General features: G+C 36.0%; 1 protein-coding gene across 1 annotated transcript in view; it reads left to right on the forward strand.

The window, feature by feature from the left end:
* The window catches only part of LOC121396602 (sialoadhesin-like), a 32,623-nt gene extending 20,151 nt beyond the window's left edge, over window positions 1-12,472 (forward strand). Inside the window, exons 7-12 of the mRNA XM_041571706.1 lie at window positions 1,039-1,299; window positions 3,173-3,269; window positions 4,677-4,737; window positions 6,668-6,747; window positions 6,901-6,964; window positions 11,271-12,472. Of these exons, the coding sequence (XP_041427640.1) occupies window positions 1,039-1,299; window positions 3,173-3,269; window positions 4,677-4,737; window positions 6,668-6,747; window positions 6,901-6,964; window positions 11,271-11,378 (671 nt within the window). The 3' untranslated portion in view covers window positions 11,379-12,472. The remainder of the gene's footprint in view (window positions 1-1,038; window positions 1,300-3,172; window positions 3,270-4,676; window positions 4,738-6,667; window positions 6,748-6,900; window positions 6,965-11,270) is intronic.
* The last annotated feature ends 742 nt before the right edge of the window (window positions 12,473-13,214 follow it).

The following is a 13,214-nucleotide window of genomic DNA, read 5'->3' on the forward strand; positions in this document are numbered from 1 at the left end:
CCATCACAAAATGGTGGCTCAAGGCAAGATATGTAAAAGGGCAAGATTTACTTTAATATATATATTCCAGTTTGATAAGATTCTTTAATATGTCACTTAATATGACATAAACTGATATAATCTGTTGCTTAAGTATTCAGTTTGGAGGTATAGTTTTCCTTTAAAAAAAGAGGTTATAAACATGAAAATATAAAAAAAAAAGCCAATGAAAGGGTTAATACAATTGATAGGGAAGATGTATTAAAATATAAAAGCAAAAAAACAGGAAACACAAGAAAACTAATTTATAATGGCCTAAGCCCTGGGAATGCAGAAGAACAGATATTATCTGGCACTGGAGTATTCTAGAGGGTTAGCAAAAATTTCAATAAATACACCCCAGGAAGCCAGAAGTAATATATACAGTATTTAGTAAGTTAGGTTGAAAAAAGACACATATCCATCAAGTTCAACCTTTTAAGTCTATATATAACCTGCCTAAATGCCAGTTGATTCTGTTCTGTTTCTGTTGCAAGTGTCACATCCTGGATGGAATTAATTGGGCTGATAGTTTTGTGTCATCTGCAAACACTGATACATTACTTACAATACCCTCCCCTCAATCATTAATGAACAAGTAAAATAAAATATTGAAGAGCTATAAGTTTAAGACAAAAATTAGCACAAAATGACATCCTTACAAAGAGAACAAAGTTAAAAATGAGCAGGAAGATTAGAAAGAGTTTTTCCCAGGTGACAATCAATAAGTAGGAAGAGCATAGGAAATAGGCCACAGCAGTAAACTTTGACTGCCAAGTCTGAAAACTGGCGAGTTATCTACCTCCTCAGTTAAACACTGTCAAAGCTTATTGACATGGCCGTTGATTGATTAATTTTTGAGGGCACCACAGGATACTCCATTGGAACATCTGAATTTGTTTCACTTGGGTGCTACAGTCACGCACTTTTTTTGGGATTCTTCCGATGTGCATTATGAATATGAATTAGGCAACGTGTTCTTTACAGGAGGCTAAATTGTACCTTTACTTGTTGTCCAAGTTTATGCCAAAGTGGTCCAAAGTGGAGGAAAACAAAACCCCAGAGAAGGAGATACCCTGGAACTTGAATGCCTCTTCTTACAGAATAACTTGCCATCAGCCCAGTACAGCTGGTACAGGATCGGAATTCCCTTGAATAATGAGACACAAAGGATACTGAGAATATATGATGTTAAGGAATCTCATTCTGGGAATTACAGCTGTGAGGTGCACACCCAGAATGGAAATTTCTCTTCCCTATCATTTACTGTTACAGTAACACGTGAGTATCTGTAATGATTAAGGCTTATAGTGTAAAAAAATTATCAATAAAGCAATAAATAGGCTGTCATTTAATAAAAAAGATCATATGGGCCCAACAATTATACACGACTGTAACTAGATAACCTTGTACAGATAGAAGATATTCAGATATTCATTTACCTTTGGTCAGTAACTATACCTGCTTGATTCAATTTTCCCCCAATTTCCTCTCCTCAATTTCAGGGACTGATTGACATTCCAACCTCCTTATGCCCATCAGAGTCTCTGTAGCACATAAGGGAGAAGGCTAAATGAGCAAACTATATGGGCACACATTTTTCAGGGGCTTTTATTTCTCTTTCACTTGCCTGAAACAATTTTAAGATATGCTCTATATTCTCTTGAGAGAAACTATAACTGTGTTATTTGTAGAACTTTAAGGGGCAGATTTATCAAGGGTTGAATTGAAAATTCCAATTTTAAATTCGAATTTCGAGTTTATTTTTTTCGAGTAATTCGACTTGGGAATAATCCAAATTCGATTCAAATTGAAAAATGTATCATGTACGGTCCCTTTAAGAATTCCAATTCAACTATTTTTTTTAATTTTTTGTGTGAAAAAACTCGAATCGATTCCAGTTTGCAGGTCGATCATATTCATCCGAATTTGAAAAATTCTAATTTTTAAATAAATTTTGATTGGTCGTTTTTTTTTTTTTTAATTTCGAGTTCATGGGAGTTTTTAGAAACTCTTATAAACCCGAAATTCGACTGATAAATCTGCCCCTTAATGTGTTTTTCTCACACAGGGTGTTATATACATTTTCTTCTGTTACTGTAACTAAAACATTTATCATCACGACATTCAGCACATTTTGAAGTTACTTTTATTTGTATTGATTATGAGTAGATTTAGTTATGAACATTATCAACACATTTTTCATGTATTAAAATATCCCAGGCAAAGTGTTTTAATGAATTGTTGCAATCATCGATAAAGATAATGAATGTGTTATCAGAAAGCTTTTTCTGATTTAGGAAACTTAGGGGCGGATTTACTAAGCTCGAGTGAATTTTCGAAGTCCAAAAAGTTTGAATTTCGAAGTAATTTTTTGGATACTTCGACCATCGAATAGGATACTACGACTTCGATCGGTCGAATATTCAACCATTCGATAGTCAAAGTAATGTCTCTTTAAAAAAAAAGCTACTGAACAGCATGGCCTATGGGGATCTTCCAGTGCATTTTTTTAAGTTTTTGGCATCGAATAAAAATCCTTCGATCGAACACTAAAAATAGTTAGAACGGATTTAATCGTTCGATCGAACGATTTTTATTCGATCGATCGAATGCTATTTTAATTCGATGGTCAAATTTCGAGGGTTTTAACCCCTCGAAATTCGACCCTTGATAAATCTGCCCCTTCGTGTGTAATAGAACAAAAAAAGCCATCTTCTGGCTCTTTGGTACACTTTGGGAAGTGGATGTGTATTGGCGCATATGCAGTCTTCTGGTTCGTAGCAACTGCACATGCACCAAAAGCGCCGGAGGGAAAGGATGAGGACCCGAAGAAGATGGAGCCCATGAGCTCTACTGAGCTTACTCTGCACTTATATGTGAGTAATGAATTAGGGGCATCAGGAGTAACCATCTATGCGGGGGGGAAGCAGAGAGTGGCGACTATGTAGAGTAGTGGCTAGGGTTTTTTATTATTGGTGGGGTTTAGTTCTCCTTTAAATTACCCTCTAAAATGTCAGATTCTTTTCAGTTAAAGCCCCTCCTTGGAAGTCCAATGTTTGGTTGGCACTGCCTGGAGAACACTACCCTGAGGAAAAGCAGATTGTCATAATAATGTCATATAATGTTTTTTCAATTAATTTCCTTTTTTCAGCACCATTGGCCCGAGATGATCTGCCCATGATACTTGGAGGTGTAGCGACCATTATATTCATTTTGCTAATAGGCCTTGTTCTGTATATCTTTGTTAGGTAAGCATTTCAGATAACTATACAAAAATATATAGTTGTAAATATTGCCAGATTTAGGCACATGCATATTTACATTTGTGTGTGTTTTTTTATGGTTTTTTTCCATGTGACAACCTACAATTTGCCAAGTGGATCTGTGCCTAGCTATGCACATTTGTTTATGGGATTATGGGAACAAGAAAAAAACTGCACAGATCCAGGGGAACTAGATCAACAACTGGATTTAATATCATATATAGACTTAAAAAGAGAGGTTATAAAGATGAACACATAAAAGAAGCCAGAGAAAAGGTTAATACAATTGATTAAAATGTAAAAGCAAAAAACAGGAAACAGAGTAAGAGCAGCAGAGATCATGGGCATCATCGTCCAGTTCTTCGGTATTCTTCGAGAAGATAATTGGCACATACGCATTTGGAGCAGTCTTCCGGTACAAAGCAAATACGTATGTACCAAAAATTGCCGAAGGGAAGGAAGAGCACCCAAAGAATACAAACAGTTTCTGACAGTTTACAGAACAACAACCCCGGGGAAAGGGAACATGACTGAAAACCTATATTGTATGTTTGCCATTAGTTTTTATTTATAAGGCAGAATTAAATCAATTAACAATACACCCTCTGTCAAAAACTCAGGTTATATACCTGCAGGTATTTTTCCTAAAGGTTGATCTCTTAAAGGAGAAGGAAATGTTACAATTAAGTAAGCTTTATCAGAAAGGTCTATATAAATACAGTAAACCCTCAAAGTCCTCTGTCAAAAGAAACACAGCATTTCTTTCCTTCTATGGTGTAAACATGGGCTTCTGTATCAGGCTACCTTCTTTCATCTTAAACATCCGGGGGTTGGGCTTGAGCATGCTCAGTTTACTCCACTCTCCCTATCCCTCTTCCTCCCCCTGCTGTAATCTGAGCCTAGAGCTATGAGTGAGCAGGGAGACTTTGGCTCTCTAAACTGCCTCAGTGGCTTTCCTTCTCCTTAAATTATTCTTTTGATGAATACTCTCTTTATATAATATGACTAGTTATTACCAGCAGCAGAATGTGACCCTCTTCATTACACTATAACAATTTCTGGAGAGAACCTAGCCACATCAGTGCTTGTTGGGGTAGGAAGGGGAGGCCAGGCAATAAATAATGCTTTGAATGGGACTGTTGGGGAACATAGAGAAGTGAAAGTGGTTCTCTACAAGAAGAACATATAAAGGTACACTAGAACTAGACTTTAACTAACCTGCAAGTAAAACATCTATCCAGCTTTAGTTAAAGGCTATCACTTTAATTCCATTTCTTCTTATAGGAAGCACAAACAAGGAAAGACAATACAAGCATTTGCCTACACCCTAGAATTGTTCAAGGCATTTCAGAGCATGGATATTTGTAAAACCAACACTTTTGTCTCTGTTAGGTCAAGAAAATTCCAGAAAACAGCTACTTCTGCAAAAAGAAGAGTAGACACGGTTGTCCAGGTGAGACCAAAAACAGACATTATTCATTAGCTGGACTCCAACAGACCATCATGTTAAAACTGCTTATTTCACAGCTACTTTTTTCAGAATATTAAGAGAATATATGTTATAATGTGACACTTTAGTTTATTGCCATTCTCACATTCGTATCTTCCATAATCCAGGAAAAATGAAATCTACAGCAGACTCAGAGGGTTAAAGCACCACCTAAAATTGTGGCAATGTGCTATCATAAAATCCTGCATAACTGCTTGAAAAGTATAGCAAATACTTAATGTTAATTTTTATTCTTTATAGGGGTGGGTTTTAACCAACTTGGGGCAAAGTTACAACTTGTTTAGTTATCCACTTATCAGCTGCCAAACATTAATCCATATGTGGGCAATTTACTAATCAGTGCAAAATACTCACACCTCTATTATATGGCAAAACAACTGCATCTGATTGTTGTATGTGCAATTACAATGCAATTCTTAGAAGAAATATTGGCATTGTGTATAAAACCCTAGTGCATTTAAAAGTACTATGTTCTTCTTTTCTCCATAAGATGCTTCGCATTTCCTTTTACAACAGGTAAATGAAATTTGTTTTGAAAATGCACATTTTTTAGGCAAAGGAACAAATGGGATTCATGCTTACGTTTCTTTTGAAGGTGTGTAACCCTTCCCTTACCACTCTCTTGTGGAATTGGATCAAACTCTTTTAAGCAGCAATTAATCTTTTGCAATCCAGGGCCCTGAATTCTCTTTGCGTATGAAAGATACTGGGAACTGGGATTTAAAGTGCAGTGCCTCAACCTAGTGGCCACTGAGGATCACACCTAAGGGGGGGTTCCACTTAAAAAAAAAAAGGAACTTTATACAAAGAACAAAGAAAAGAATAGGTTAAACAGTGCAATGCAATAATATTCCTACACTGGGGAAATGTGCGTCAGTCTAGTAACTAGCACATTATCTTTCCACTCTTGGTGGACAACATAGTTGACAAAGTCACATGAAATGTCCCTTTCCCCCAGAGGTCTTTACTCCTCTGGTTGTGCTACCTGCCCCAATGTACCTCTCCTTTAGGCTATATTTCACACTTGGCAGGCTCTCCAGAAATACCTGTCCTCACACAGTGGACACACAAGGGTTGCAACTGGCATCCAATCACTGAACTGGACACAGGGCATCCTCTCCCTCTAGGCTGAAACTCAAAACTTGCCCAAGCTGAGCATAAAATACAGTCTCCTTATTAATGCAGCTCCTTACATTACACGCTGCACTTTCACTCTTCCCAGATCTGGCTGGCTGCTGAAACAGGGGCTCCTTTATAGGCTCTCTCTGTAACCCTGTGCATTGGGCTCCAAAGCAAGACACTACCCTGGGTCCTCCACCTCTCCTAGAGCTGCACTGGGGCTCCTAGCCAATTGGATGACTCTCCAGCCTGGTTACAGGCTGGAGAGCCATCCGATTGGCTAGGAGCCCCACTATTAATAAATAATAGTATAATTATTTTGTTCAGTGTTCAAATAACCAATTTGTAATCAACTCAACTCACAGACATAACTCATTTTGTTTTGTAGCATTTCTGGGTACAAATTCATATTGCGGGGTATTTTAGAAGATTAGTATAATGTTGTTATAAAAGTATTTTATAAATACTATACATTTAATCAGTATAAAAATCATTTTGTAAACAAATTCTACAGACAAAAAAACTATTTAAAAATCAGAAAATTACTGTTTTCAGAGGATTTAATTTGTGCTGCAAAATAGTTTTGTAAGCAAGATTTAATTTTTTGATCACAAATACAGTGCATAAATGTGCATTTATGTAATGCCTTTCATAATGTTGATATCACTAAAATTTGGATGCAAAATAAAAATAGATAGATATTAGTAATAAATGCAAAACCTCAGATACCTCAGTAAATTCCCTCTACCTGCAGGAATGCATTAATCCAGTGTATGAGAATATACAGCCAAAGAGCCATTACTGCGACGTTACAGTAAATGAAGAAGACCCCAGGTAAGATTCTGCATGGAATTGGTTCATTTTCCATGTCCCATACCTATATTTATCATTTGAATACTTTCCCGGGCCATCTAAATGTATTACTGTACCAATTCTTCCTCAATGTGACAATCTTCCCACCCAAGTTTCACATTTTATATATTTCAGTAATGGCACTGAGAAAATCAGCTTCAGTCAGATGGAGAGAGAAGATATGTATGCACAACCTAATGTAAGTTACTATGCTGTAAAATTTAAATTGTGTCTTGTTTAACTAAAATGATATTCAATAACCCCAAAAAACATGAAACTACTGTACAAATGACACATACGCAGGCCCATTAAGTTGGTAGATGTTGTTGCTAAATCTGGCCAATTTCAATTTGCAAGACAATTGCCTCTTTGTGGGGTCAAAATGAGGCAACTACCATGGGAATTTGATACCTAATCAGACTTCTTGGTAAAACTAGTCAGCTAATAATTTCATTTTCATTTTCAATCATTTTTATTGTTATTTATAATAATACACAACAAAACATCAAATAAGAACAATACAAACACCTTTTACACACATCAGAAATTTCAATATGAATATTGCTGAACATTTGGGGGGTCATTTATTAATGTCTGATTTTTTCTGGTCTAACATTTAAAGGGGAAAAACACATTTTTTCATAGAAAAAAAACCTTGAATTTTTTTTGAGATTTATTAAACCCTGATGGCTTTAAAAGTCTGAATAAAAAAATATTTCAACTCAGTCCTGCTGATTTCATGTAGAAGTCAATGGCAGATGTCCCATTGACATTTTGAAAATATCCTGATCTGCGCTGGGTTTCATTCAATAATGTCAAGATTTTGGTTTCAGACGTCAAATCTGAAAAGTTTTCGGTGACAAATCCGTAAAAAATCATAGGATTCTTTTTTTTATGATTTTATTAAGTCTTTTCCTGCACAAGAAATTTTCATGAACATTCATTGATAAATAGAGGGGAAAAGTCCATGTAAATTTGGTGAGAGTGGTTTTCAAAAAATAGTGAGAACATTTTGAATTTTGCTAAATAACCCGCTTCAAGTTATAATTAATACAACCAAAGGTCATGAAATACAAAATACAAATTATAATTACAAAAATAAATAAAAGAAAAGGGAAGAAAATGGAGAAATATGTTCTCTATCCTTTTTACCCAAATAGTCAAAGTATGTATTCATTTCTGTATTTATCCTGATCTAAACTACATTTGATGCTTCAGATGAGTATAATTCATAAAGATATTAGAAAGCATCCAATTTTTTACATGGGAGGGGATTGTTTATAAATTGATTTTCTCACTGCAGCAAAGAGAAGCTGAAGGAATTTTGCTGGATTTTGTTTTTCTTTTGTCCCATTAAACTGAAAAGTTTACTACCGTATATACTCGAGTATAAGCCGACCCGAGTATAAGCCGAGGTACCTAATTTTACCTACGAAAACTGGGAAAACTTATTGACTTATTGGCAGAGGGTGCTGTTTGATATTGCCATCACTGTTAATCTTTCGTATAACCAACAGAGGGCGCTGTGTGATATTGCAGTCACTGTTATTCTTTCATATAACCAACAGAGGGCGCTGTGTGATATTGCAGTCACTGTTATTCTTCTATATAACCAACAGATGGCGCTGTGTGATATTGCAGTCACTGTTATTCTTTGATATAACCAACAGAGGGCGCACTGTTATTCTTTCATATAACCAACAGAGGGCGCACTGTTATTCTTTCATACAACCAACAGATGGCACTGTGTGATATTGCAGTCACTGTTATTCTTTCATATAACCAACAGAGGGTGCTGTGTGATATTGCAGTCACTGTTATTCTTTCATATAACCAACAGATGGCGCTGTGTGATATTGCAGTCACTGTTATTCTTTCATATAACCAACAGATGGCGCAGTGTGATATTGCAGTCACTGTTATTCTTTCATATAACCAACAGAGGGTGCACTGTTATTCTTTCATATAACCAACAGAGGGCATTGTGGGATATTGCAGTCTCTCCCCAAGTGTACTGTTGGTATAGGAATGATTAAAAGTGACTGAAATCTCAGCTACTCGGGTCGGGTACCGATGACCCGAGTATAAGCTGAGGTAGAGTTTTTCAGCACATTTTGGATGCTGAAAAACTTGGCTTATACTCGGGTATATACGGTAATATCTATTTGAAGCCTAAGCAGACATATTAATGGATTTAGTTTCATTAAAGAAGAAGAACTTATTTTCCCAATCTCTAACCAAAAAAACTTATGAAGGACATGCAGCTAATAATCTCATTAGAGTGAGGAAGCAATTACTGACATACCACCATGGAATCTCCATTTTCTGGCAACTGGCAAAATACTAGATCTGGATCTTTATAAGCCATGACATGTGTTGTCCACTGGCCAATGATTTGCTCATATGGACAAATCTACCCATAAAAAGGTATACTAAGGGAGATTTCCTAATGTTTTCTCAAAAATATAGAGTTTTAATTTGACTTTGTAAATAAAAGCCTTGTTTTTATAATTGTTGCTGCTTTTTTACCTATAGTAGAATTTATGTTTAAAAAAAAATCCTTGCCCAAAAGAGCTTAATGCAGAAGACTGCTACCTATTAAGAAATGTTGTTTAGTTTTGCATTTCCTTGGATGTTGAAATGAATATATTTGATATTTTAAATTTTAACATGCCCACTATCACTTAAGCCAATTCACAACAGCACCATGTCCATCAGTCACAGGCAGACCATGTAAAAAGATTGTTTCTTCAAATTCATCAAAGACAAAGTTAGATGTAATGGGCCAAATTATCAAATGCATTCTACTATAAATAATAAAGCAGCAACAATTAAAATAACAAGACTCATATTTATATAGGTTTAGTAACACCAGCAGCAGTGCATTGGTGATGTATCACGTCAATATTGAACTACGGGTATGGGACCTGATATGCAGAATGCTCGGGATCTGGGTTTTTCTGGATAATAGATCTTTTCGTAATTTGGATTTCGTACCTTAAGTCTACTAGAAAATCATGCAAACTTTAAATAGACCCAATAGGCTGGTTTTGCTTCCAATAAGGATTAATTATATCTTAGTTGGGATCAAGTACAAGTTACTGTTTTGTTATTACACAGAAAAAGGAAATAGTTTTAAAAAATTTGGAGTATTTGATTATAATCTATGGGAGATGGCCTTTCCATTATTCGGAGCTTTCTGGATAACGGGTTTCCGGGTAAGGGATCCCATACCTGTGTACAATATAATTTTTTAGATCTAAATACAATGCATGAATTTGCAATTATGAAATGCCTTTCATATAGTGCAGGGGTGTTCAAACTTTTGGCTCGCCGGGCCACATTGGAAAAAGAAAAATTGTCTGGGGCCACACATGAAATAAACAAACACGTTTGATTTGTAAAAGTAAAGGAAATACACATAAAAGAACTACATTACCAGTTGGATAACCAATTGGAGCTATACACTGGAATATGGGACACCTGGATATTAAATATACTTATTATTATATTATTATTACTAACTGGGCAATGGGCAGAGTCCCTCCTCCTCCTATATCTTTTGCGACATGACGTTTCCTTGCGAACCAGGCTGGGCCGCATTCATATGCATCCTGGGCCGCATGTGGCCCTCGGGCCGCAGTTTGGACACCCCTGATATAGTGTTTACAAATGGTACCCATATCACCTTCAACAATTGGGATTTTCACAAAATAAAAAGAGATTGATAAATGCTTAACCTGTAATGCCTCAGTAAATTAAAAAATATAGGGACAGATCCACTACCCTAATTCACTAAAATGTGAGGTTGTGTCCTGGGCGCCAACTGCTGCCGACTTTTCACTAGCGCTAGTGTTCGTTTTTGCCTAGTGAAAATTCACTAGTAATCTTACGCTTAGGTCAATTTGGATAGGGGAGGCGAATAAAAGTCGTATACACATATTTCTTGATGTTGATGTAAATGCTTGAAGTGGCCACTTCTTAATACAAATGTCCAAGGGAGCTTAATAACAACATAAAAGCTTCTCTACTGCCCTAAACATGAGCCCACCCCGGCAATACCGCTTAAAAAATAGAAAAGTCGCCTGTGTTTTTTATACTTGAACGTGTAAATGCATGCTTTTTTAATTGTTGCTTCCCTTTATATTTATAGAATAAGAACTATTTTTGTGTATTTTGTCCCTACCCCAAAATGCTTAATGATGTTTAGTTTTGCATTTCCTTGGGTGTTTAAACTATTATATTTGATATTTTAAGTTCTAACATCATCACTATTACTTAAGCCAATTCATAACAGCACCATGTCCATCGGTCACAGACAGAACATGTAAAAAGTTAGTTTCTTCCAGTCCATTGAAGAACAAGTTTTCAGATTTAATAAGCGAAAAGTAGATAATTATTTATCAAATTCACTAAAAGCTTTCCCAGGTTTAGTAACACCAATGGTGCAATGATGATGTATCATATCAACAATGAACAATATGATTTTTTTATATCTTTAACAGAAGAAAAGAGACACGGTCCAATACACTTCAATCAAACATGTGCCAGGAGCTCGAGTTGCCAAAGAGCTGAAACATGAAGAAATACAATATGCCAGTATACAGCATTAGACTTTTTGGTTCAGAACAGTTGTATTTTCTCTGTAAAATGTTGTGCTAATTTCTTGCTATTTCTTTTAACTTCATCCATCTATTTGTTGCTGGAAACACTGTTCTTCCATCAAAATCAAAAAATGAAATTCCTTTAACAGGTCCACTTCCTAAATATAAACCTATCTACAATATACTTCAATAAAAAATTCTGTACCCTGTGCTCCAGCTCCCCTTCTCTCCATGCACATTGACTTCAGCCTGCATGAATTCCTCAACCCAGGCTGGCCAGCCGGTGGTTGCGGTTGCTTTACTTCAAAACAATCTCCTATCCTCCAACTTCTGAAGTGTCAGGAAAGCAGTGCAGGTAGTTGTTACAGAGGTTAGCTTTAATCAGGAATGAACAGATAAATTAACCTAAGTATAGCTTATCATTTTGCAGCCAGCAGCCGGCCTGGCCAGGTTGAGGAAGGCTGAAGTCCATGCACAAGGAGAGAAGGGGAACTGGAACACAGAAGAAAATGGTTTTTATGAAAACTATACAGATTTTTTGATCAAAGCAAATTGAGATAGCTTTAAGTCGACCAGTTAAAGTAATTTTATTTTCTTCACTTTACATCCCCCATTAATGCTTCTACCAACCCCAAATATCCATATTCGGTGGTCTACAACTTCCATCGTCTGGAGCTGGTGGACAAAATGGACCAAAGAGACAACTGGAAGACTCCAATATTGGATCATTATCATTATTAGAAGTGAGGGTCAGCCATTTATCTTTTAAAAGTGAAATTACAGAAGAATGATTGTAAACATGACTTAACAATAATTGACTTGATGGTCCTGCAACTCAAGACTTATTTATCTTTATTTGCCCAGTGATATAATACTCATGTTTCAATTCTAAAAGAGTGTGAATTTGCCCTCTCAACCCTACTAAAAAATACAAAAGATGAACAGATTTAAAATGAGATGAAATGGATTGAAAGTCCCCTATTCTAGTGCTATTGCATTCCTTGTACTCCAGTACACACTGTCCAGAAAGCCAAATTATGGAAAGGCCGTCTCCCATAGACTCCATTTTATCCAAATAATACACATTTTTAAAAATGATTTCTGTTTTCTCTGTAATAATAAAACAGTGCCTTGTATATAATTATTCCTAATTGGAAACAAAACCAGCCTGTTGGGTTCATTTAATGTTTACATGATTTTCTAGTAGACTTAAGGAATGAAGATCAAAATTATAGAAAGATCCATTAGCCAGAAAACCCCCAGGTCCTAAGCATTCTGGATAACAGGTCCCATATCTGTATATTAGTCTTGTAAAGTCAGCAAGGCTCATGTGGCATCATTGAGCCAATCATCACCATTATGATTGTCCATATCAGAACCATATCAGAACCAATCAGAAAATAGCTTCATCTGCAGTAAACAAATCAAAAGCAAATGGGTTGGTTTGGTAAGGTAAAACTATCTCAATGGTTTCTAGAGCCATGGGATAATAACCTTCTGGAGGAGTACCCAGGAACAACCCCACCTTAATCTGCCTGAAAAATATCTTGAGGTGCATCTAAAATACTTTCAAATGGATAATGAACTTTACAAAATCCAAAGTCATGGATCAACAATAATCAATGCAATGATTGACAATTTCAGATTATTTCAGATAATTTCAGATTTCAAATAAAATTTCGATGCTGGATGGTAATTGGTTTCAGTACAGAAAACTGTCACTTGTGATACGGTTCTTTGTGTTGCAGAGTAGAGCGGTGTTAGTGCTGCTGATAAGGTTCAACCAGAATGATACACAACAATTCAACACATTCTGCTTAATGTTTATTTATTTATCACATTCTT

This window comes from Xenopus laevis, chromosome 7S (assembly GCF_017654675.1).
Source record: "Xenopus laevis strain J_2021 chromosome 7S, Xenopus_laevis_v10.1, whole genome shotgun sequence".
NCBI classification, from domain to species: domain Eukaryota; kingdom Metazoa; phylum Chordata; class Amphibia; order Anura; family Pipidae; genus Xenopus; species Xenopus laevis.